The 27092-nt window shown below is 40.9% G+C and overlaps 1 protein-coding gene and 1 long non-coding RNA gene across 4 annotated transcripts; one reads left to right on the top strand and one right to left on the bottom strand.

Annotated features, from left to right (window-relative positions):
* Window positions 1-2787: 2787 nt before the first annotated feature.
* On the bottom strand, window positions 2788-10354 carry LOC102076066 (uncharacterized). Of its 3 annotated transcripts, none has more exons than XR_002057646.2 (5): window positions 10239-10354; window positions 9843-10042; window positions 9290-9407; window positions 8650-8789; window positions 2788-6048 (listed from the first exon to the last, which is right to left on the bottom strand). It is a non-coding gene; the product is annotated as an uncharacterized LOC102076066 (long non-coding RNA). The 3 variants fall into 3 exon arrangements; XR_266592.4 differs by having other exon boundaries at window positions 9290-9404; XR_003219321.1 differs by having other exon boundaries at window positions 9290-10042.
* A 48-nt stretch (window positions 10355-10402) lies between these two features.
* tmem256 (transmembrane protein 256) lies at window positions 10403-14302 on the top strand. The gene is made up of 4 exons (XM_003450364.5): window positions 10403-10558; window positions 11076-11113; window positions 11927-12007; window positions 13374-14302. Exons 1-4 carry the CDS (start codon window positions 10420-10422, stop codon window positions 13515-13517), a joined length of 402 nt encoding a protein of 133 aa, XP_003450412.2. The 5' UTR covers window positions 10403-10419; the 3' UTR covers window positions 13518-14302.
* The last annotated feature ends 12790 nt before the right edge of the window (window positions 14303-27092 follow it).

Below are 27092 nucleotides of genomic sequence, written 5' to 3'. Positions count from 1 at the left end.
TTTCATTTTAATGTGGTTAGGGACATGAAAACAAGGAACCAAAGGCATTATTTCTCCAGAGTAAAACATGAATGTATGGGGATATTTTTACACGTTGAGACTGCAGTACATTCATATATGTATAGATAGATAGATAGATAGATAGATAGATAGATAGATAGATAGATAGATAGCAGAGCAGCATTAAAAGTAAACAGCATAAAGTGGAGTTGGTTCACTCCTACATGAAGCCATTTCATTGCAAAAATGTTGCCATGACACTTTCTCTTCGTGAAAGAATGAATAAAATGCATTTTCTCTTTGGTTCAACTTCCTGCTCCCCATCTCCTGCGTCTCTCCAGGTACATGACTAATGAGGCCAGGATTTAAAAAGTCGCAAAGCCTTTGCAGAGATTTACTGTTCTAGTCCTCGTTGCTCCCTTTTCTTTCAAACATAAAGGGAATAGGTTGTAGAAACCCTGCTACGTCCTACATTCTTCACAGCTGATTCTAACTGTCCACCAGGGTACTGGACAGCGAGGCTTAAAATCCGACTCTATCTCCATGTGAGATGCCTCGGAAAAAAAGCCAAGACCCTTCTCCTCGTGTTAATTAACTCCTCTGATGGCATTCATGCTGGAGGGGGTTGCTGATCACCACTTTTGCCAACATTTGCCTCGTTAGAATATTTAAAGATTCATAATGTTGAACTTACGCGTGCGGGCATCCGTTCCTCCTCTATTTCACTCTGCTGTGAATTTAGCTCCTGGCAAATATGCGTCCATCAGAGCCATGGCATGGAAATTCTAATGGTGTTGCAGAAAAACAAGCATTCAGAAGGGGACTCATTAGAGGTGCGAAAACAGACTGATGGAGCCAGAAGATGGGAGGAATAAGCAAGGTAAGGTGAATGAGATGGATGGCCTGAGTCACAACGGCGCCGAGGACGATGTTGCCATTTAAACCCCGCTCACATGCACACAGGTAATTCAGCAAGGAATGGTAATGATAAGGAGAGTGGCAACAGTCAACAGCGGGACATGCTATCTGTTCATGTGCCAGCTCTTGTAAATCAGCGCAGTTCCAGCAACAAGGGTGGAAAAAAACGAGAAAAGGAAAAATGCCAGGCAAACTAGCACCACGGCACAGTGCAGCGGATAAGTAAGAGTCAGCTTTAGGATTTAAGGCACAAACATTCAGCTTTATTAGAGTCATAGGTGATCATACTTAGTCTAGAGGGCTGAGTGGTAAGTTATCAAGTAGCACTAAGCTTCATTAACAAGCTGCATCCATAAACTGCAAGAAACACAGAGATATACATACTTGTGAATTAGAGATATGTGACAGATTAGTAAAATGGTAGAATTTCACTCACAAAAACTGAAACACAGTGAGACTGGGAATTTTAACATGAGTTTGGGGTCCATAGGGACTAAGTAAAGTGCTATACAAATACGGGCCATTTACCAGTGGGGCATGTTCTCTTGAAGGCTCTCTGGAGAAGGAGGTTCTGTGGGAACTGTGATCCAGACTGTGTGTCTGGAAACCAATATGGTGCTCTACATGGATGTTGGGCTGGAAATGCTGCAACGGAGGCATTTTAGACACAAGACTCCATGCGTCAGGACTGTGATGCCAAGATGAATAGTGTGTGTGTGTGTGTGTGTGTGTGTGTGTGTGTGCCTTCTCGAGTGGCTGGATTGCCACTGATGACTGAATCAGATGATCTGTATCCTTGCTTAAACATGATTTGGTTTGAAAGTAATAATCATTTTGTTCATAATTACTCGTTGTATACAAAGTCGGTAGTTTTGACAGTGTAATACTTTAGAAAAAAAGCCCATTCAGCAGGCTGCTGGTGGGAAAGTGAAGACAAAGTCATTAAAACACAGACGATAAAGTGCTCAAAGCAGCAGATTGTGTTTTCACTGTGGCTCTAAGGGAAGACAGTGCTTGTCTAATGAACAGGCTACCACTTGGTTCCAGACTAAAACATATTAGTAAAAGAGGTTAAAGCACAGCAACTTTTGTGAAATCTCTTACTCTTGTTCCAAATCTCGACACGTCCCATAAAACACAAAAGAAACACTAAAAAAGGAAAACATTTCATTCCCAGCTCCATATTGTTAATTCATGGACTAACTGGCATAGCTTTGCATGAGTGACAACTGAAAATAAACCTTATATAACTTACACTGGGCCTTGGTGCAGACCTTACTGTAAGGTCACTCTCCTTAAATATCTTCTGATGGGATTTATTATGGATATTCCCTCTTAGTGAAGGATGATGCAAAAGCAGGAAAACTGTTTGAAACAGAGATTATTTGCACAACTCGTTATCTAAAACATGCAGAGCATTCACCAGCAAAATACCATATATAGTATGACAGCAAAGACAAGTATAATAGGTCTCCTTTAAGGACTGCTCTTAAATATGTGAAGAAGTAATGGAATGACCTGCTGCAGAAATATAAAGTTTAACAGTGAAATATATGAAGCAAGAGTTGTTTCATAGTCCTATTCAACTTTACAGTATATTAATGTACTGATACCATGCCATTACAATGCTACATATCAATACACACCAGTTAATTAGGTACATTGCGAGTACCTGGTTGGACCCCCTTTTGCCTTCAGAACTGCCTTAATTCTTCGTGGCATGGATTTAATAACGTGCTGGAAAAACATTAAAGGTCCAAAGTGTGAAAATATCTCTCACACCATTACAGCACCACCATCATGAACCGCTGACATGTGTTGTTTTCGCAGCAGAAAGACTCGACAGACCAACCAATTATTTTCCAGTCTTTTATTTTCCAATTTTTGAGAAAAGTTTTCCAGTTCTCACAGGAGTGGCATTGGTGTGGTCTTCTACTGCTGTAGCCCATCTGCTTCAAGATTTGCCATGTTGTGCATTTGGACATGCTTTTCTGCAAACCGTTGGTGTAACAAGAAGTTATATGAATTACACTTGCTTTCCTATCAGCTTTCAGCTTGAAGCAGTCTGGCTATTCAAGGCATTTTGGTCCAGAGAACTGCTGTTCACTGGATTTTTCCCTCATACCATTACAGCACCATCAGTTTGAACCACTGACACAAAACAGAATAGATGTTTTTATGCTGTCTGTGCCAATTTCTGACACTACCATCTGAATGTCACAGCAGTAATCATGACTTATTAGACCAGGCAACATTTCTCCAATCTCCTATCGTCCAAATTTGATGAGCCCATGTGAACCGTAGCCTCAGTTTCCTGTTCTTAGCTGAAAGGAGTAGCACCCGGTGTGGTCCTCTGCTGCTGAAGCCCATCTCCTTGAAGATTTAATGTGTTGTGCATCACGAGTTCTGATACAATCATTGTAACAAGTGGTTACTTGAGTTACTGTTGCCTTCCTATCCATGACCATTTTCCTTTGATCATCAAGATACTTGAGAACTGCCAATCACTGGATACTTTCTCTTTTCTGGACTATTCTCTATAAACCCCAGAGATGGCTGTGTGGGGAAATCCCAGTAGATCAGGAGTTTTTGAAATACTCAGACCAAACCATCTGGTTTGAAGTTCAGCGCATTGTCTTGATCATGTCTACAGGACTAAATGTTACTGCCACATGACTAAGTCAACAAATGAAGTTCGCAGTAAATAACAGGCCACCTAGTGCACTGTGTGGGTCATGTAAGTGTTTCTAATAGTTTTTTGACAACAAAATGGGAATAACCTAGATGAGTGTATGGCAGCGAAGCCGAGACCTGTTAGCAGAATGAATCGGTGATGGTGTTGCATTTTCCTAATGAAACTCTGTTCTCCCTTAGAGCCCAGGATTATGTGATAACCAGGAGGGCTGGTGCCGAACGTGATTAAACACAACTTGATTTGACAAGAGAGTAAATGAAAGTATTCAGTTTGGATTCTATTATGTGCTCATTGCAGGGGCAGAAAACGCATTTATTCCCCACAATGAAACCAATTTTGCCTCGCTGGAACCAAGTTTCTCCAGCTAGGATATGTTTTTGGCCTAATTGCTGCCAGTGGCTAAGTCCTATCCATTTGCATCGATCTCCTTTGAAGAGAGATGCAGATGAGTTTAACGAGTGTGCTAATTATGCTGGCTCAGTGTGGGGAGCCTGCTGTAACCGCAACTTTGTGTGTGGCTATGAGCGTGCACGTGTGTGTGCTTATATATTTCAGATTTTATGGTTGTGCATGCCTGCGTGTTTTTGTATGTACAATTGTGTGGATACCTGCAGGGGACAAACAACCTGACATTAAGCACAGAGTGGCTTAATATCACGGCAGCGTGAATGTGCTTTGATTGCATTGTTTCAGCGGCATATAGTCGTCGGTTGTACAATCAACTACAGACCGAAAATGGAACTATTTTGTTTAAAACACCCACAAAAACAATTATTTTCAGTGCCGACATGAAGATAGAGACAAATATCGTGCACGTTTGTGTGTGTACCTGAGGCTATTTTGATCCAGGGTATGTGCGTGTGTCACTCTGCCAGCCAGTGTAACTGCAGTGACTGGTGTTGTCTCCCCTAGCAAACAATAGCCTGGACACACAGACAAAATGTCATTCGACAGGCCCGACTCTTCTCCCTCCCTCTCTCTTCTATCCTTTGCCTCTCTTTCTTTCTCTCTCCCACCATCTTTCCCCTTCGCTAAAAGCTATGTAATGACATGGATGAGCGACAGAGCTGGAGCATGAAAAGCTGTGACACCGGGGCACAATACGCACATTTGTGACTAAACATCTCAAAGACATGAAAGCACCCCAACGGATAGATAATTGGACGTGGTTGTGGCTTCTCAAAGCGAGCTGAAGACAGTGATGGGCTGTAGCCGTCAAAACACATCAAGGTTAATGGAGAATTTCAAAAATCTTCGGTTCTTTTTGAAAATCCGGAGGAAAAAGAGAGAGAGGGAGAGAACACCGCCCAGCAGGCAAAGCTTTCGGCACAAGAATGAGGACAAGGACCAGCCGTGCTGTTTTTGATTTCTTCATGTGAGGTTCCATTTGTGTGAAAATGAAGTGTACATGCTCGCTGTCTGTGCTGATTGAACACACCGCAAAACATTTGTCTGGTTTGTTGAACTGGATTTCAGTTGTACACAGCTATTCTGACAGATAGATTTTTCATGTTTTACTGGATAAAACATTTGTTTTTGCTAATGCAGTCCTGCTTCTGGCCTTTTTTCAAGCTTCCTCCCATTTGACTGTATTCTTCAGTTTTGTTCTAAAGTACTATTTTTCTTGGTTTTGTCCAGAAATAAATACTTGTAATTTTTTGGAGCTTGGCTTAGGTCACTATGAAACTCTGTGAATAGTACTACTACAGCTTAGAGAATAAACAGCAAGCGTTTGCAGACAGGTCAGCATCTTCTGATAGACAATGGCAATCCTTTAGCAACCAAAACAATCACAAGGAAGTTTTTCAAATTGCGCCTGCCAACAACTTCCAGTAACCATCCCAGTTGTAGAATGCACATTTGAACTTTGTGACTGATGGTTATCAGGAAGTCTGGTCATGACCAGGCTCATGGCCTCCATGAATGGGGCTTTAACATCAAAGTGACTGCCAGCAACCTTCAGCAACTTCTCACAAGTGGTTGGGGAACACTAGTTCTTCTGTATTGCTCAGTAGCTGACAGATGGTCAACAACCTTTCTGTAGACCTGTGACAGGAAGCATAACAAGATAAGAGAAGAATAGGAGCAGTGACACTGATAAATTTGTTTGTCAGTGGAACACTTGACACACAATACCTTCCAAGCGTTTTGTCACACCTAAAGGACTCTACATTCAAAGTTGAGCCGATGTGGATAGCATGCGTGTGACTATCAGTGGCCCGTATGGAACCTTATATTTTAATGTTTTCCTATTTTAGTTTTTACTTTTGCTACGAGACAAAATCAGAGTGCAAAAGTGAGTAAATTGATAACACATCCAACAGTGTAACAAAGCAAAGTCTTCATTTCTGAAAGCATCACTCAGAGTGTAGCTTATATCTTGAAATAATGACGTCTTTGGGGTCTTGCTGAGGCACTTCCATCTGTCTTGTTACCTGCAGAAGAAAAACAAAGTGGAATCCTTATTTGTATGTTGATGAGACAGCCTGTTTCCACTTTGTTTGTCTTACACTTAAATTCTTTTGAGAACAAAGATGCATCACCAACAGACGTACCTAACTATACAGCTAACAAGGAAATTGGATTTACAAAACAACCCAAGGCAGTACTTTAAGTTGGAGAGAAAATGAAATTTCTGCTGTATATACAATGTTTTTTCTTTCCAAACGAGCTCTATGTAACCCCAGAAAAACTTTGCTAATATAATTCTTATTGTTATCTGTTGTTTGTGTTTTGTTTTACTTGCAAACATTGTCCAAAAGAGTAAAACAAAACACAAACAACAGATAACAATTTAGCAAACTAGCCAATTAACATTTTGAAAAGATGACTTTGGTTATGATAAAATTAGCAAGTGAGATACAGTTAGCCAATTTAATTGATTTTGGTTTTATTCATATATTGCTACATCAACAGTCACCTGAAGGTGATATTGTAAGGTAAAAGCCTACAGTGCTAAAAAGAAAACCCCAATAATCAGACAGTCTCTTAATGGTAAATGGATGAGTTCTTATGGAGCGCTTTCTTACTCTACTTTAGCACTTTGTACAAGATGCCTCAATCACGCAAGCATTTTTTCTAAGACTAGAAACTACATTCACACTCTGACGGATGCATCGCAGAACAACTCAGGGTTCAGTATTTTGCCCAAGAATACTCTGGCATGCAGACTGGAGCAGCATCAAACCACCAACCTTCAGATTAGTAGATGACCTGCTCTAACTCCTGAGCTACAGCCGCCCAAGTACTAATCAAGCCAGACTCTGTTAAGCTTCTGAGATCAGACGAGAGTGGGCACGCTCAGGGTGGTATGACTGTCAGCCACAGCACTTGGTGACAGTGGGAAGAAAGAACTGTCTTTTAACAAGCAGAGTCATCTGAACGAACTTATCTCAAGCAGGGACAGCTACACTATACTGCCAAACGTATTTGCATGCTTATGATGTTGAGTGACATCCCACTCTTAGTCAACAGGGTTTAAAATGATGTTGGCCCACTCTTTGCAGCTATAACAACCTCACCTCTTCTGGGAAGGCTTTCCACAAGGTTTAGGAGTATGTTTTTGGGAATTTCTGACCATTCTTCCAGAAGCGCATTGGTAAGATCAGACACTGGTGTTGGACCAAACGGCCTGCCGCAGTCGCCACTCTAATTCATCCCAAATGTGTTCTATCAGGTTGAGGTCAGGACTCTGTGCAGGCCAATCAAGTTCTTTCACACCAAACTCACTCATCCATGTCTTAATGGACATGGTGCGCAGTCATGTTGGAACAGGAAAGGGCCATTCCCAAACTGTTCCCACAAAGTTTGGAGCATGGAATTGTCCAAAATGTTTTGGTATGCTGAAGCATTAAGAGTTTCTTTCACTGGAACTAAGAGCCTGAGCCCAATTCCTGAAAAATAACCCCACACCATAATTCCCCCTCCACCAAACTTTACACCTTGCACAGTGGAGTTTGATAAATATCGTTATCCTGGCAACCACCAACCTAAACTCATCTGATTGTCAGCTGGAGAAGCGTGATTCATCACTCCAGAGAACACGCCTTCACTACTCCAGAGTCCAGTGGTGACGTGCTTTACACCACTGCATTTGATACCCTGCATTGTGCTTGGTGATGTAAGACTTGGATACGGCTGCTCGGTCATGGAAACCCATTCCATGAAGCTCTCTATGCACAGTTCTTGAGCTAATCTGAAGGTCACATGATGTTTGGAGGTCTGTAGCGATTGACCTCTGCACATTGTGCGGGTCAGCATTTGGTGACCCTGCTCTGTGATTTGGCTGGGTTGTTGTCATTTGCAGTCACGTCCACACCTGTTACACAGGTGACATCCTATAGTTCATTTGCAAACGTCTGTAGAAGTAGTCTGCATGCCTAGGTGCTTGATTTTAAACACCTTTGGCAGTGGAAATGATTGGAACACCTGAATTCAATAATCTGAATGTGTGAGTGAATACTTTTGGCAATATAGTCTATGTTCTGCAACCATTTGGGGGATGAGGGTAAAAAGAATATAGAAAAGGAGTGCATAGAGGCAAGGACAAAGGTATTAAACTATGGGAGAGAGTAGGAAAAAGGTAATGACAGCAGTAGTGTTCAGTTAAATTCAAAAGTGGATATCACAGGGTGCCAATGAATAGAAGCCAGTATGGGAAAAATGTGATCTCTCTTTCTAGTCCTTTTCCCACGGTAACATTTTGGATCAACCGAAGGCTTTTTAGGGATTTTCACCAACATAGCAACAGTAAAAGCACTCCACTCAAGGCTTCATAATGGGAATTCAAAAACCAGTGCGCTACAGCTATATTTTATAGTGTCGTGTGCATGTGTGGGTTGCAAGACGGCCTCCCGGTCCCCATTTGCATAAAGTTCTCACTTCATTTTTACATTTAAAGAAAGTAATATTCTCCTCCCCCTCCAAGAGCCGCTTGTTTTCTTGGAGGGGAGCTCGATCACAATAAGACAAGCCAGGGGCAAGCAATCTGAAGAGATCAGACGCAAACATGCACACACTTTGACTCAAACACACACCGAGGATTGGCGAGGAGCAAAGCAGTCACTGGAGAGCAGAGAAGAAGACAGGCAGGCAGGCTGAAGTGAGATGGATGTTGGCTCTTGGAGGAACCTCACAGCACACTGCTGCTGGGACTTAGAGATAATTTGCTGCTTGTCTGTGAAAACAAGATGTAAAGCCACAATTTATTGTTGTCCTTGCTATCCCATCTGCCGTGGGCCAGAATGAAAATGACCTGTGTTTGCAGGGTAAGCACAACATTCCTCTGCATATAACCCTATATGCAGGCAGCGCTAGAAATCATGCCAAAAGACAAAAAAGATGGAAAAAAGTTCACAGGCAGATGATGGTGACAGACTTAGATTAAAACCCACAGAGGACACACACAAACACACCCACACTGGGTTCAGTTCACAGTTGATGATGAATGCTTGCGACTCATAAGGCTTATTTTTAATTAGCGACATGGTCATTAAAATGTGTTAATTGTATGCATTGTGTTAACGCTGTGTCAAAGTCAGCTAAGGACGAGGCTCGACGGAAAGTGTGGTTTAGCGACTCCAGTAATGCAGTGTGACCCTGTGTAATTTCAGAATGATAATTGGACAAAGTCCCCCTGCCCATTCGTGTGCACAGACACACACCCACACACGCTACCTATCCACAAATTTGGGCAGATGAGAAAGCAATACAGCTCCCCCTTTTGGCAGGATCTACCAGGATCAGTGTATCTTCATCAAAGACATGGCATCAACCTTGGTCTCCAACTCCTCTGCTGGCAAGAAAATACATCAAACATTAGGAATAGCTCACTAAAGACAACTTCACCGATTCTTCCCAAAGTTGCAGTGACAGACAAATTGAAAAGTGCCACACAATAATGTGCCCTCCGCCTCCCCGAGCCCATCATTCAGTGGAATGTGGTGTTTTGGTGATGCTGAGGAAAAGGGCAAAATAAGCCATTTTCTTAAGCTACCTTTCCCCGGGAAAAATCAATTATTCATAAAATCCTGAACAATACTAAAATTTTTATTGAATAATAAAACAGAGGTGATGACTTAAACAAATCGGGGCAAAAATATAAACTGAATCTGATTCTGTATTCCACTTTAACAAGGGAGGTCGGTCGGTTCAACTTCAAGCTTCAGTTAATACGTCAATATATTACAAGCAGTATGTGATTCCCTGCACTTAAATTCACATGCAATACCTAAAGGCGCTGAAACGACTGCTCAAGTGCCACGTCAGTGTCAGATCAGCTTGGTAGAGTAACGAAATTTGCCCAGCGGCTTGAAACTGTAGCACGGCAGTGGCCATTTTGGTTCAAGCCCACAAACTGATAACAGATGTGCCTGGAAGCCCAGAGCCCTGAAACGAACGCCCCCACTGGTGCTTTCAAGGACTCAAACGCTGGAATTAAGAGAACAAATTGCTGATTAAATAAACACACATCAGCCTATCAGAGACTTCACTCCGAAGTCACGTGTCATATTAGTTGGAATAACTGCAGGTTCACACAATATATTTTCCGTTTTAGACTACTTATCTGCATGTATGTTATAGTTATTTTAGAACGCAAATCTAATGACATTTCAACACACTTTACCGTTTACATGTAGCTGTAACACTGTGGTTACACTGCATCATAATGCAATTAAAAAAATTCTTCTTGCAATGTCTGATCGTTTGCTGTTTGCCCCATGAGCGGGAAACTCACAGTCCGTCATTTAACTACGTATGTCCGCAATTACGTAGTTGAGAAGTCTGAACGTACATAATGACAGTGAATGCAGCACCGCCGTCACTTCTTCCGCCCGCGTGACACCTGCAGCTACAGTCCAAACATGAGCGCTTCTGCTGTGGTTCGGAGGTTAGCAGCTCTGTCAGGAGCCTCGGCAGTGGGAGCTGGGGCTTACGGGGCTCACGGTACGCAACTGTCCTATTGTTTGTAGCTCTCGGTCAGCTGAACAGTCGTGAAAGGCTGTCATGTTGAGGCTTACGGCGCCAGCCTTGATATCAAAACACGGCGATTTAAAGTTTGCGTACTCACCACACGCCCGAGTAACTGTAAAGCAACAACACAAACATGCTGCTAATGTTAAACAGGCTAACGATTAATTCGGCTGTCAGTAAGCCGTCGAAGCTTCACGTTGTTTTTGTAAAAAGAACCAGTGTCGTAATCAAGGTGACCCGCCTCCAGGGTGGAAGAAGGCTTGTTGTGGGTCAGCCATTGTCCACGGTGGGGATAGCTGAGTGTTTGGCTAACTTTTACAATGGGATAAGACAGTGGTTGGTCTCACCACCGTAGCACAACACGAGTATTAAGGAACATGACTTGAGGGTGTGGGTGACTGATTAACCAAATAAACTGTGGTCTGTTGTGTCTGTCATCATGATATTCATGGTGTGATAATAAGTAACAGTTGTGTTTTTCTTGTTTTAGGTTTCAAGAACAGCGATCCTGATGACTACCGAATAGTGGTATGTTCATAATACTGCTACTTGTGTTTTTTGAGGATTTTGTGTCCCAAAAATCAGTTTCCATTCATTAGTGTTAGCAGAGGTCAAGGTCAGAGCATACGGATTCAAGACTGATTTAATTTGGGATGCACTAAAACGTTGGCCAAATATGGCTTCATGGTGACTTTGTCATTGATGTAGGCACGTGAAGTGACATCTGAAATACCCCTTACCCAGCTTAGGTTGTTGTGGAGGGGGCTGCTGGGGCCTGTCTTAGCTGAACAACTATTCTAGAACCAGATAAAATTTGTCTTTGGAAATTGGAAGAAAGCTGGAGTACCTGAAAATACCCGGAAAGGTACTATACACAAAAAGTAGTCAGTGGTAACAAATTCAAATAAGAAAGAAAGATGGGTTAAAATGCAGCATCTACTGTTGGCCAAATTTGTATTTTAAGCATCAGTGTATCTGCCCAATTGGTGCAACTCCAGTTATAGTTTAGTGGACTGTATGACTGTTATTTCTTTCACTCTCAGAAATCTAAAAGATGTCTGTGAAATGTTTTCACATGTGCTGTTAATCTGGAGGAAACTTCTGTAATGCAAAAAGACAGGAAAACGATTAGTATTTAATGATAAGATACTTTCCTGGCCGAACTTGGGCTGATTGATGAAAATGGTGTAAATGGTGCCTGATAGCGGCTCACTAAATATCCACTTCTACACTTGATAATAAAAGGCCTTTCCAGAAAATGTTTGATTCACTGAATTTGATGAGTGGCTGGGAAAGGCAGAGTTTTTTCTCAAAGCTCTCTGTGTGTGTGTGCCTCTTCAGCTTTTTGAAACCGCCAACAAGTACCATTTCTACCACAGCCTGGCCTTGCTGGGTGCTGCCCACTGTGGGAAACCTGCTGTGGTAAGTACAGAAGCCTAAGACCCTCACTCTTGGCTGGATGCACTTAGCTCAATCCTTTAAAGTGGATATAGTGCCACAATCGTATTTGCTGTTACCTGTCCATCCTCACTCAGATATTATGTTACAGAGACTGCTGTTTTATTACATTATAAATGATAAAAGTGACAGCATAAGTGTAAATTTCTTGTGGATTGATGGTGAAAGAACACATTATTCCAACAAATGGAACCAAGAAAAAGAAAATGGTAGCCAATCCCAGAACAATCTCCTGGCTTAAATGTCATCACCCCATCATCTGTACTTTTAAGCATGCATGCATGTCCCTCTGTGCCCCATGTCTGATAATATTGTTATTATGAGTTGACAATATATGGGTAAAAACTGTGAAGTGATTAGTTTGGATTAAATAAAATCTATGATCCAGCTTTGGAGTCAGTCCGATGCACAGGTAGGTTTGCAAACTACAGTTAGACGGATTTTTACTGATTACACAAAGTGTCAATCTATAAAGTTATTAAACCTGGCAACTCATGTTGTGTGCTATGTCAAAATGGGCATAAATATTAAGATAATGAGATAAAATGATTAATAATCATAAGTAATGACATTTAATAAAATGTGTTATTTTGCTGATAAGATACTTTAATGTGTGTAACGTGATGTAAGCTAATTAGCTACATTAGCTAACTGAATGACGGGCTAATAAATTATGTTAGGAAATGACGTACTGCAGTAGGCTAATAAGTTATGTTTGCTAATAATATGAATCAATAGGATAATAAGGTACATTGTTTAATTTAATGGTAGGCTATTGAGATGAGTTAGCAAACTTATTGTCAAGCTAACAAGATGTGCTGGCTAATATGTTTTATTATGATAAGAAGCATGCTAATTTTATAAATTAGCTGATGTAACGTAAACTATTAAATTATGTTATCCAATAGCGTATTTGTGGGATGAGAGCATGCACTGGCTAACTGAATAGTGGGCTAATAATAGCATACTGTAGTATGCTAATAAAAAAAATTAGCTATATTACCTAACAATGCAAGGCTAATAAGATACATCGATTTATAAGTAGGCTGATATTTCTAATTATATTATAGGATGATATTATAATATAAGTACATTATAAGTAGGCTGACTAAATAATGGTTTGCTTTTAATGCTTTTAACTTTTTCTTGCAAAACAAACAAACAAAAAACTCCTTTTTGCTGATGCCTGTGGGGCAACATCTTTGGAGCAAAAGGCAGTTGGGCGAGTCTCAAGCAAGAGAGGTTGGAGAGTATATGGCAGCCCTACTACATTGTGTTTGCAAACTTACAGATTTAAACTGACTGAGACCAAAATGTTTCTTCTTCACAGGCTGGTAGCCTTCTGATTGCGGGCATGGGGATGTTCTGTGGCGCTCTATACCACCAGGCTCTGACAGGGGACCCCGGACTGCGCAAAGCGGCTCCCGTGGGGGGCGTAGCTATGATTGTTGGATGGCTGGCCATGATTCTCTGAACTGTGACAGCTTACATCTTCTCCAGAGAGCCACACTGTGACACTAAACTGTCAGACTGCTAATAAATGAACTGGAGAACTTGTAAGAGTTGGCTGAGGGGTAGTGCTGAGTTATAATGTCACCCATCCAACCACCGCCTGCCCTGGGTTGTGGATGTCAGCAGGAGATAAGGTCACCGCAGGATTATCACTTTTCTGCCACTGCTGTCTGTTTGTGGCTGCTGCCCTTTGACTATAATGTTAAACTGGATAAGAAATTTAACACAAAATGAATGGAATGAACTGTATCATCCAAACAATTTGTCATGGAGCATTTTAACTTTTGGTGGGAAAATCAATAATGAGCTGATTTGAGTTACAATGCATCAATAAGACAGTGTTTGTTGTAAAAATAAAGAATCCCGTATGATGGATTAAGAATGAAATCATTTCCTAAACTCTGAAATCTTGTTTTCACAAGGATTGTTTATTTACCTTTAAACAGTCATTTATCAGCGTGAATAAATCTCAACAATTAATATTCAGTCTGCTCTATACCACAGGTCCTTCTCAAGTCTTTGCTTTTCCCGTTTCTTACAGACATGACTTTCAGATACTGATCATCTGCTGTAGATGGTTTTTAGGTTGTTTATCTTCTTCCTCTTTTCTCCTCCACTTGTTCAGTTTTGTCATTCTTTTTTAAGGACACACTGCACACCATGCTGAGATTTGTCAAGTTTGCAGCTAATAGCTGTTTGGGAATTCCCTTTTTGGTGCAAAAATAAAGTTTTATGCCTGTCTTGTTATCCTTGAGATTTTTCATGGATTTAACTAAACGGATAGGAACAAATTGTTATTTTGGAGAGAAAATCTGAGAAAAAGCAGCCACATGTCCACAGAAAAACTTAAGCAAACTTTCTGAAAGCTTGGAGAACTATTGCTCAACAAAGTCTTACAAAATTACAGGGAAGTCTGGCTGCTTGGAAGCAAAATATAAAGAAATGAGGCAAGACTGTAAGATGTGACATTACCCACTGATTTCTGTAAACCCATTTTGAAGACTCGAGTGTTTCAGTCTTCACCGTCTTGGTATCTTAAACTCAAACAAGCTTTCAGAAGTGTTTTCATTTGACTACATAGTCAAATATTGTTTTGTTGAAAGACGATAAGCAAGTGTTGACACAGAACTTTGTGCTAGAACACTAGTATTACTATTAGTATTACTTTTTTTTAACCTCCCAATGTTTGTGTAATAGTAAATATCATTCAGTTGCATACTTACATTCTGTGCTAAAAAGAACTAATGCGTGTTAATATCCGGTCTTTAAGTGATGATGTATGAATCCTGCCACCGGGTCCAAACTACTCTGCGTTTATTAAGGCTGTTGTGTTTTACATGTTTTAATGCTTTGTATCTTGTTCTATTTAATCTGAACACCCCCTAACAAAGTCAGTGATCACTGTCGGACTCTTAGTTTTTATCACCACTGTTCATTTTAAAGCTCAGTTTTTAAAACCTTACGATGTAACTAAAGCCCAGCCCATGCAGCAGTATATCAATGACTAACCTCTATTGTGGATGGATTATCTCAGTTGTTCACCTGACTGACGTTTGGTCCATTTACAGCATCCTGGCATGCATTCCATTTGTCCCTAACCATCGGGAACCCTCACTTTAGCTTTTATCAAGTGGAAAATAGTTAGCGTTCATCCTCCTGTGTTTATATTATGCTAACCATAGCTGTGTAGCTAGCCACCACGTAGCACATCGTTATATACCAGCTAGCCCAACTTCAGAAACCCTACAAACGTCACTGCTGTTTAGTTTTCGGTCTTCATTTATGTTGGAAGTGATAGCAGAGCTGTACGTTTTCATTTTTTCAGAAATCCCTCAGTCAGAACATGCTATATCATCTTTAGATGGAAACTAAAGGGCTAACTCCCTGCTAACTGCTAACTCCGTTAAATTTAAAACATTCTGTTTTCATGGATGCCTTGATGTTAAACTTAACTGTTACACCTGGTAGGGCAACCACACCAATCATTTTATTAAAAATTAAAGAATTTAGACAGTTTTTAACTCTCAGTGATGCTGCAGTAATCGTTTCACTTTGGGATCTGAAGTGGAGTTTGGACCCGGAAATGGCTAATGACGTCAGACGTAAAGACCGGATATGCTTCAGCTCAAAAGAGTGCTTTGTGTTTCACTGCGACATTAAAAGCTGTTGTCACACATGCTGTGACTCTGAACATTTCTAGATATTATCTAGCTATTATCTTGTAAGTGAGAATCCAAATGTTCAAAACCATCACATTGGACTGGCTAAAGTAGTAGCTAATAGCTAAGCGTAATAGTCTGATGAAGTCATGTCTATCGAGTGGTCTTCTACACTATTAGACAGCACCCAGGCCTCAAACAAAAGTATTATTTCATCTATTCCAATACACGAGCACATATGGATTGTGTGCTACAGGTGGACAGTATAGCAGCTGACATGTTAAAGCAGCTTTAGTAGCAAATTGTATTATTGTTGTTATCATACTTGGACAGTAGAAACTTCTGTTCTGAAGATTTGTTGTGTGCACATTCATCTGAAAGGAAAAAGGAAGCTGACTAATGGTAGTGCTAGTTAAAGGGCATCCTCAATGTGTTGGTTTCACTAAAGGATAGATAAACTCACAGAATTCACCACCTACGGCAGTCAACAGAAATGGTGTCTCTTGTGGTGAATGTATTCACAGCCCGAGGGTTTGAGCCTCTGAGTGGCAGAACACAAAAGAGTTCTTTAGCAATGGCCTCCCGTTAGCCGGGACCATGTTCCAACCGCTCGGCATTCAAATTGAAAGTGAAATCCATTGAAACAGTAATTCCCCTTCCTGACTGTGGGCCCATGAATGGAGACCTTTAGAAAATAGCTGTATAAATCTCTGGGTCAATTTGCTGGGGCCGGTACATAAGCCGAGGCTGTGCTCAAAAGAGAAGGCACTATTGACTGAATGCGTTGCCAGTGAGCTCTTGATCACGAGTCATAAAACCCTCATTAGAATTAAGTAGCTGCTGAGGAGAATTCTGTTCTTCCAGGACCAAGCAATCACACAAGAAAAAGCTCTGACACCCGGTCACACATCTATGACTCACAGCTTTCAATCATGTGGGAGACACCTGACTGAAAGTTACAGGCTGTTCCGCTCTGTCGGATGCATATTTGAAGTGCTATCATCAAATTTTCAACCACTTGTTAAATATTTAAAGCGAAACCATGTGATTTTTTTTCTTGACAAGATGTGAGCTACAAGTTCAGAACAGTTTCACACAGTAGTCTTATTTTAGGGTATTTATTTCTCTCGTCTGTAGCTGACGTTCACATGGGTGGATCCTGTTGCTGTCAGCAGCACACCTCAATGTTAAAATCCATTAACTGGATCACAGAGTTCTGGTCTGCCAACACACATTTGATGTGTGAGCACACGAGGGGGGGTGAAATGGAAGGTGAGATAAAGGGAGACCCTTATCTCGGAACCATAATGTCACGAGTTAATTCAGACGACGCCTCAGCTTTCCAGTGTATCTATGAGGAGTGCTTGTTGAGCACTCGGTGTACGGTGCCTTCAAAGATTATTTTTTAAAGAGAAAATGGTTTTCTAATATATTTCATCACAAATATAAAATGCAGTTTGCTTAAGTGAAAAAACATCTACACTTTTGATGTATATATTTTAACATCTACCATGGACTGAGCTACAGTTCATCGGGCCAAACATTTGCAGCTAGGTCTTCTGCTAATCCAAATCCTACATTTAATTTAGGAACTTGAACCATAGTAGTGCAACATAAACTAAAGTCATTTATATTTTGACCTCGGAAATGTTTAAAAAACTCAAAATGGATTAATTTCAGAGGTCCAATCTCCAGCTATCAATGCAGCTGACAATTTCTCTTTGTTCCTTCTACTTCCAAGACTCTTGGTTCACTTTCCAGCAAATGCATTTTAGCTATAACTACTGCAGCCAGGCTCCGTGACGTTTGTTTCTCATGATTGTAATGTTTAAAATAAAAGAAACGACTTTTGACTGCTTTACACCGGATGCCCTTCCTATAACAACCCCAAAGAGATTTGTGTCTCAATATAATGTGTATAAATAAACACATTTTGAAGACTTAATCATAGCACTTTGGCTAGAAGTTGCAATAATTGGATGTAAATGTGGAGTGCTAAGTTTTCAGATGTGGCTTGCAAGCTTGGCTAATGGGCTGAATCCATAAAACAAATTTCAGTGGCCAAAACTAAAACAGAACCTTCTTGTAATATCTCTTCTAAACTGCAAGGCATTTTTAAAATTTGTCAGGTATTTGTTTTAAAAGGCATCAACACCACAAACATAGTTGAACAGGTCTAAATTTAAGCCTTACCCACTGAACAGTAATAATGGAAATTTTATTAATCCCGTAGGAAATTAGTCCTCTGCATTTAACCCATTCACTTAGTGAACCAGTGGGCAGCCACCAATCCAGCACCTGGGGAACTGTGTAGAGATGGTACTTTGCTCAGGGGTCCCTCAGGGTAGCCGTTCGGTGGATTTGAACCCCCGACCTTCCAATCATGGGGCATGGAGTTATCTCCATGGAAGAGCTATCTTCCAGCTACTACGAAAGGGGAAACTATCCATGAATTATCCTAGAACTGGTTCTTTAGTAGGTGGCTGTAAGCGTTTCAGTAAGTAATGCAGTACATTACTTAATTACTCACTGGAGAAAGTAATTCATCAAAATCATTGTTACATTACTTTTTGGAGTTAGTCTGTAACATGATCTAAAATGCACTGCCACATAATTATCAGCTAACAATATAAAACTTAATCTACAAATCCACACAGTAGCAGAAACCCGTATCCCAATGAGGACACAAGATCTTTCTTTTAGTATTTAAGTCTTAACAGAAACCCACAACACCAGGACAAATTCAAAACCAGTCCAACTTCAAAGTGACTGCAGCAACAATTCTACTGCAGAAACATTTACAGGTGGTAATGGAGGCGACAAGCCTGACTGCTAATCATTGCTTTCGTTAGCTGTTGAAGTTCAGGCTCTGGCCGCTGGGCTGTTGTCAGCATTCACTCAGCTTGAACATCACTCTGGATTCTCCACTAGCTCTTGTTAGCATGCTAACTGTGCAGATGCTAACAAAGCGCTAGTTTTGTTAGCAGTATAAGTGTTTCATTCCTGGACACAGTTTTCCCTGGACTATCATCCTCTGGTGGTTTTGTGCAATAAAAATTAAAGCATGCTTGATGTGTTTCTTTCTATCCACCTGTCGTGCAAATAACTGACAAACTTTGTAACGGAAGTAACCACATCACTGTGACTAATATGATTACGTTAGCGCATTACATTACTGCATTACTGTGATTACAATAGCATGTTACTTTGGAATGTGTTACACTCTGCAATTTACGGTACAATTTACAATAGCCACATGACAACCAGTTAGCAAAGAAATATTTGCTGTTTTCCAAGGATTCAGTCTTGATGCTAGCTGCAGGCAGTAGCTTCAAATCTTACAGACAGTATCTCTTCATTTCATTCGTTCCTTTGCGGACTGATTTAACCATACTCCTTGCTGTGGGAAAAGACAATCTCTCACTAACAGCTAATAGCAGTAGATCAATTCTGTCCAGTGCGCTAGTCAGCTGTGAAAGTGTGTGTTGGCAGAATGATCCAAATATCTAAAGTATCGCTACCAATGCTGGTATTGCTGTCAGATCGATATCATCATCGATACTTTGTTGCTATCCTCCAAGTTCAGTATGTAGCCTACTGCATTGTGTAAAATAAAATGTTCTTTGGGAAATCAATATACCTCAAATATGTACCATGAAAAATGTCTGATCCTTTTTGTGTTGACCATCACATCTATTTTATTTATAGCCTATAGCACATTTACAAAGCAGTGCCAATAGTTGAAAGGTGTGTTTTGTTGTGTTTGCTAGAAGAAGTTAAGTAGTGATTCATCTCATCAGTCATGAAAAGCTGCTGTTCCCTACATAAGCTGCTTGTATAGGTTAAAAATATTGGAATCAGTATACCCTGTATTTATTTGGTATTGCAATCAATACCAAGATTTGCAGTGTTGCACTAGCGTATTGCACAGTATAACACTAGTGTGTACAAGGATAGGATCCTGAAACTGAAATGACAATAGCAGCTTGTCCAAATGTGACGTATTAAGTAAGTGTCCTTTGTGAAAAAGGCCCTGTGGGTGCACCTGTTATGATTTACACATGTCCTATTACATGGGCGAGTGATAAGTGTCAGAAAGTACACTAAATGCCCTTTGATTGAATGTGGTTTTAATGTGTTGTGTGTTGCTGTTTAATCCAAAGCCGAATAGATTACAGAGGCAAACCCATGGGCAGAAAAGCCTGTCTGCCTTTGCCTCTGCCTCAGTCTGTAGTGTTGCAAGCTTGGGAGAAAGCAGAGGCAAAGATACCAACGGTAGATATTGTTAATTATGCCTCCAGGGACTTCCTCTGCACTTCACAAGTGTTCCTATCTTTTTATTCCCCCTCAACTCAAGAATATATTATTTAGTCAAAAATGTTCCCCATTTTTTTCCCTCTGTTTTGGCCTTTTTCTCGTCTTACCCTGCAGACAGATTTAATTACATCAGCATCTTCTGTGAAGGGGATTGTGTGTGTGTGTGTGTGTGTGTGTGTGTGTCTCAGTTTATTTTGGTCAAAAAATAAAGAAAGCTGTTCTGTGAGCGTTATCAGTCATGAGTAAGGTGACAGTGAGCTTATAGGAATTGAGACCCTGGCTATGGATTGATGTGCACTCACCAGATCCTCAATCTGAAGACCTGAATGAAACTCCCTGGCTAGGCCGTCTTTGGCGAGGCCACTTGATTGCCCAGAGCTTCCTCCCTCTCACTCACATGAACCAGGGGACACACAAATACCTATTCACAGACACACACGGGCAATAAATTAAAGTGCACGCTGTATAATGCCACCACAGCAGCGCCAAATCCCCTCTCAAAGGCATCAATCAGGACGCAGCGGCTCGCATAGCGGAGCGGAATGACTGTAACGGCCGTCCCGAGCGCTCCCACATCCCGGTCCCCCCACTGACCTTTTCAAGACACTTAAATGATATCACACCCTCAGATAGATTATACCCTCACTTCAATGGACATCGAAGCCCCATCACTTCAGCCCCCTTTTCACAGCTTTATACCCAATCTTTTCGCTTCACTCTGCAGCACAGTCATGATGGCAATGCATCAGAGGAGCTAAAGGGATGACACCGGAGGGAGCTGCTATTGTTACCACTGTCATCAGCAGCCGTCTCACAGAGTAATGTGGTGTCTGGAAATTGTTATTAGACAGCTGGGATGGTAAAGATAATGGCGAACAGTGGTTGGGATTATGTTGCATAAATGATATTACATAAACTCGCTATGATCTGCGGTTCTACAAAGCACTTTACAGTGAATTTCTCCCTTTTGTAAATATTCAAAGAAAATGCTTTTGTATAACTATAATCAATTTGATGTATACCTTTAAACCTGTTGCTGAGAATTACTGTGCTATAGTTCTAGCTGGAGATTTACATACTTCCATTGTGGACACTGAAGTTTGGTCCCCACTGGCTTTTTAGTAATTTCTTTGAGCTAGGGTGACATACAGCTTCAAGAGTAACTGGAATTTTAATTATATAGCACAAAGTCAAAAAAAAGTTTTAAGGCTAATCTTAAAAGTAGAGAGGGTGTCTGTTTCCTGTGTATTTATTTTGTTGTTTTCTGAAATAAACACAGGGTCAAAATTATATATACACTATACTGCCAGTAGTATTTGCTCGTCTGCTAGTGACATCGCTTTCTTAATCCACAGAGTTTAATATGGTGTTGCAGCTATAAGCTTCAGCTCTTCTGGGAAGGCTTTCCACGGGGTTTGGGGATTTTTGACCATTCTTCCAGAAGCACATTTGGGAGGTCAGACACTGATGTTGAACCAGAAGGCCAAAGGTGTGCTGTCAGGTTGAGGTCAGGAATCTGTGCAGGCCAGTCAAGTTCTTCCACACCAAACTCACTCATCCATGTCTTAATGTGTCTTGCTTCGTGCCCTGGTGTCCAGTCATGTTGGAACAGGAAAGGGCCATCCCCGAACTGTTCCCACAAAGTTGAGAGCATGAAATTGTCTTGGTGTCCTGAAGCATTAAGAGTTCCTTTCACTGGAACTAAGGAGCTGAAATCAACTCCTGAAAAACAACCCCTACCAAGCTTTATACTTGGTATAATGAAGTGAAACAAGTACTGTTCTCCTGACAACCACCAAACCAGACACCAGACTCTGTCGGATTTCCAGATGGAGAAGTGTGATTCGATAATCTAGAAAAGACTCCTCCACTGCTCTAGAGTCCAGTGGTGGTGTGTTTTTCTGCAACAAATGCTTTGCATTCCACCCTTGGCTATTTAAAGCTTGGATGCAGTTGCTCAGCCATGAAAACCCAGTCCATGAAGCTCTCTACACACAGTTCTTGTGCTAATCTGAAGGCCACATGACGTTTGGAGCTCTGTAGCGACTGACTCTGCAGAATGTCGATGATATCTGTGCACATCAGCATCTGCTGACCCAGATCTGCAATTTACATGCCCTAAAACGTAATGGCTGAGTTGCTGTCTTTCCAGTTGTTTGTACATTGTTATAATACTACTAACAGTTTACTGTGTAATATTTAATAGTGAGGAAATTTCATGACTGTACATCTGTTTGAAAGCCACCACCTAAATTGTTTTCTGTTGTCTCTACATGTCATGCTTTTGGTTTTTTTGCTCTCTAAGCCATTGGTGGAGTTCTGAGGAGGTTTCTTTGTCTTCAGTTGTCCTTCTCAAATCTTTTCCTCTTTAACTCATCCAGCTGTGGATATTTAAGGGCTGGATTGTGCAGCACTTATTTGACACAATATATTACTTAGCATGATGATGAACTATGAGTTTTTTTGTTTGTTTTCTGCTTTTTAGTTCTCAGTCCATAACCTGTTAAAGAAACTTTGTTCCCACTCTGTTTTCTCTGGAACCACTGGTGCACACCACCAGCCGCTCACCTCTGGAAAGAATCCTGCAAAGAGATGGACTTACCTGCACCTTACTGTCTGCCCACAGTCCACTGTATAGGACAGGGGTGGGCAATCTCAGTCCACGAGGGCCGGTGTCCTGCAGGTTTTAGATGTGTTTTCGAACCAACACAGCTGATTTAAATGGCTAAATTAGCTCCTCAACATGTCCTGAAGTTCTCCAGAGGCCTGGTAACGAACTAATCATGTGATTCAGGTGTGTTGACCCAGGGTGATATCTAAAACCTGCAGGGACACCGGCCCTCGTGGACTGAGATTGCCCACCCCTGGTCTAGGAACATGCCCTCCTCATCTCAGATCCCTCCAGAGCTTATTTTCTGTAATCCCTCAAGTAATAAAATCTGCTTACAATAGATTAGAGGTCTTCAGTAAACTATGTTCAATTTGTAAATAAACATTTTAAACTTGGCGAGAGTGCCAAAAATGGTAAATGGTTTGGTTCTTAGATAGTGTTTTTCTACTCTACCTACGCACTCAAAGTGCTTTATACAACATTCACCCAAACCCTTTTTTTGGACACTTAAATTTTTTTTTACCTAACATTTATACATTGCTGAATGTATAAGAGAGCAACTTGGTGTTCAGCATCTTGCCAAGGATACTTTGTGGGCGATCGTGGCTTAAGAGTTGGGAGTTCGCCTTGTAATTGGAAGGTTGCAGGTTCGAGCCCCGGCTCGGACAGTCTCGGTTGTGGTGTCCTTGGGCAAGACACTTCACCCGTTGCCTACTGGTGGTGGTCAGAGGGCCCGGTGGCGCCAGTGTCCGGCAGCCTCGCCTCTGTCAGTGCGCCCCAGGGTGGCTGTGGCTACAATGTAGCTTGCCATCACCAATGTGTGAATGACTGGATATGTAAAGCGCTTTGGGGTCCTTAGGGACTAGAAAAGCGCTATATAAATACAGACCATTTACTTTGGCATACAGACTGGAGAGCCAGGGATTGAACCACCGACCTTCCACTTATAAGTCTACCTACGCCTGAGCTACAACCACTCTAGCAAAACACGACACCACCAGCTAGCTTACTGACCAGTTCTCTAACAGCTGTAGTGGTGAATTTCTAATATAACTGAGCCACTCTAGTCATTTGTCCTGCAGTGTGACAGACTGCAGCGGATCCATCCAAAGGACAGAAACCCACTGAAAAGAAAACTGGCTTTACGAAATCCTTTATTTGCTGGATTATTGTGTAGGAACACCTAAATGAAACCATGCATGTGCTTCATTTCATCCAATCACCTCAAGGTGCAAAAAATTCCATAGAAATCTGTACAGTTTTTATTTTTGTGCATTTTCAACCCTTACATATACAGTGATTTTTACCACGTTGAGTTAAGAAAATAAATGAACCTTAAACCAAATTGATTTTTGTTTTACTCTAAAAGATGCATGTTGTACAATCTTCAGTTCTAGAAATGATTAAAACTGTTACATGTTGCTTTGACATTCTTGTGCATGAGGAATGAATCTGATTTGCATCTCTACATTCAGCAGCATTAAAAAAGTTCTTGAGCCAACATTAGGCCGATGCACAGACTCAGCTGAGACGAAATCAAAGTAAGAAAGGAGATTTCATAAAAAAGAAAAGAGAACATTAAAAAATAAGGCTAAAAATATATGATATTTTATCACCCACTGCCATAGAGCTGACCAACAGGTTTGGACTACATGCCTGAAGTTCAATGCTTCATCAGCATTAACTGCGTAATGTTATATATAGTCATAAATCAGTTACAGCGATTTTCCTTGGCTACATTTTTGCTGAAAATACTGTTGGTTTTACTGCAGTAGAATGAATGTTACCTTCAGGACTTGTGCTTCTAATGGACTATTAATCCACTCTTGCTAAATTCAATATGGTTGACATATTATCTTAATTTCAAGATGATTTCCTCTGTTTACTGTAACCGTTTTCCAGTCTGACTCCAAGTTTAAAGCCCCAAATATTAATTTTACTGACACAGAGACATTTTTTGCTGACAAACTAGTTATTAACCCTCAGAGTTTTACCAGTCGATCTATGTCCCTGCCCTAACCTATCATCATGAGCTTTGGGTAGGGACTGAAAGAATAAGATATAAGCAGTGGAAATGAACTTTCTCCAAAAGATGGCTGGCCTCTCCCTTAGCAATACGGTGAGGAGTTCAGTCATTTGAGAGGGGCTCGAATGATTAAGAAGAGCAGCTACTCCTCCACATCGAAAGGAGCCAGTTGAGAGGGTTTGGGCATCAGACTAGGCTGCCTCCTGGGTGAACTGTTATGGGCATGTCCTACCAGGACACGCTGGAGAGATTATATCTCCTTCAGTTCATCCAGATATGCTGGAGGTGACTGAGGAGAGGAAGGTCTAGGCTTTTTTGCTTGGGCTATTTTAAAGAATAGGTTACCAATATTGGAAAGACAAATACTTTTTGCCAGACTTTTCCTTTGCTGTTTTAAAATGTTCACATTTTCCAGTTGTGACAAATGTTCTTTTGTTTATCCATAAAACAAAACATTTTTTTCTTATTACATGTTCACTTCCGAGGCTCCTGGAGTTTCCACCAGATTTGACTTGCCAGGAGGAATATTTTTAAGGCAGCCCTTAAGATAAGAGATAAGATAAGATAAGATAAGACTTTATTAATTCTAGACCTGGGTGATACAATGGTGTGAAAAGGTGTTTACCCCATTCCTGATTTCTTGATTTGCATATTTGTCACATTTACATCGGGTAATGTTCAAATGTTGGTTCATGGTTTTCTTCCATTTTTGATCTACTGCAGAATATTTTTAAGGCAGTTATCTGCTATAATCAGCCAGGACAGGAAAATCTTCTCAGTTACTTTGACTCAAATGCATCTGCTGTGATGCTTAAACCTCTGATGAAGTCTCACAAGTGTCAGCTTTGTTTTTATAGCCTACATAGATATAAAAATATGGATATGTACTGATAAATGATCATTATCATAATATTTCTGACTGTCTGAGTCAAAATTTAATCGAATCGAATCGGGATGTTGTGAATCTCAATCGAATCGATTATAGAAATCAGTGACGATACCCAGCCCTAAACATCCTGCCAACAGTGGTGCATATGGACCTGGAAGACATGCTGTGGTAAATTGAACCATGAATTCTGGTATCTACTAAAACATCCCGAAGAAGAATGTCTGGCCACCTGTTCATGACCTCAAGCTGAAGCTTGATGAAGACCCTGGAGCGGCCTAGTCAAAGTCCTGACCCGAATCCTATTGAAATGCCATGGCATGACCTTTAAAAAGCAGATAATGCTCGAAAACTCTCTAATGTGGCTGAATTACAACAATTCTGCAGAGGTGAGTGAGCCAAAATTCCTCCAGAGCGCTGTAAAAGACTCTTAGCCAGTTATTCCAAACACTTGATTGCAGTTGTTGTTGCTAAGGGTGGCCACATAAGTTATTAGGTTTAGGGGGCAATCACTTTTTCACACAGGGCCATATAGGTTTGGATTTTTATCCCCTTAACGATAAACACCTTCATTTAGAAACTGCATTTTCTTTTTACTTGTGTTATCTTTGTCTAATATTTGAATTTGGATGATGATCTGAAACATTTAAGTGTGACAAACATGCAAAAAATAGGAAATCAGACACTTTTTCACACCACTGTATATGGGTGAATACCAGTAGAAGTGGTGATGTTTCGCATATCGTTTCCTCCCTCAGTAAAAGGAAGTAAAAACTAAAGAGTTTAAGAGACATCGCACTCCTCTTTTGAAGCATCTCACTCTGTCTGCTGAAGGCTATGGTTATCTCTTACCTCTCATTTGGCAGACAGCTAGTGTCGCTCCCTCAGCTTGCTTATTAAGTGCAGTGTGGTACAGCATTATCTTGATAAATGTTCCTCTTATGGCACGGGATAGGCTGATGAATCAGACAGCGTGGGGCTGTATATGGCCAGTTCTTCTCACTGTCACAGCGTGATAGCAGACTGTGAGGTGGTAATGATCCACTGACAAGCTGAGGGGGAGGTCTGACAGGTTATTCCAGGCGCTATCAATCCAGTGAAACGTAGCAGCGATGCAGGATGTGAATAACTTGGGAATGTGCACCAAGGTTATTATCGTTAACGAAAACTAACGAAATAACGAATAAAAAACAGTTTCGTTAACGGAAATAAAAATAAAAACGAGACTTTGCAATAAAAGGAAAACTAACTAAAACTGAAATGACCGTTCACAAAACTAACTAAAATTAACTGAATTTATAGAGAAAATGTGTTTAGTTTTCGTTTATGTGTATGTGTCATACGTTAGTCTAGGGTGAGAATGAAGTGTATTTTCCAGGTTATGTTCTTGCTGTGCCTTATTATGCCAGCAGGTGGCAAGTACCTCAGTCGGGTCGTCTGTGTTGCCGCTCCGTCCACGCGTAGCATCATGTCAACAAAAGTCGGGAGAAAGCGTCAGAGTCCAATTTGGGATTACTTTGAATATGACTGTGTTTTGG

This window comes from Oreochromis niloticus, linkage group LG3 (genome assembly GCF_001858045.2).
Source record: "Oreochromis niloticus isolate F11D_XX linkage group LG3, O_niloticus_UMD_NMBU, whole genome shotgun sequence".
Lineage (NCBI taxonomy): Eukaryota > Metazoa > Chordata > Actinopteri > Cichliformes > Cichlidae > Oreochromis > Oreochromis niloticus.
Note: the sequence above shows the minus strand (reverse complement) of the source record. Positions and strands in the feature narration are given on the sequence as shown.

Excerpts from the sequence above, each read along its gene's own strand:
- tmem256 (XM_003450364.5), top strand. The coding sequence starts at position 10,420 with ATGCAGCACCGCCGTCACTTCTTCCGCCCGCGTGACACCTGCAGCTAC. Across the intron at positions 10,559-11,075 it reads TGGGGCTTACGGGGCTCACG|GTTTCAAGAACAGCGATCCT; the intron begins GTACGCAACTGT and ends TTCTTGTTTTAG. Across the intron at positions 12,008-13,373 it reads ACTGTGGGAAACCTGCTGTG|GCTGGTAGCCTTCTGATTGC; the intron begins GTAAGTACAGAA and ends TCTTCTTCACAG.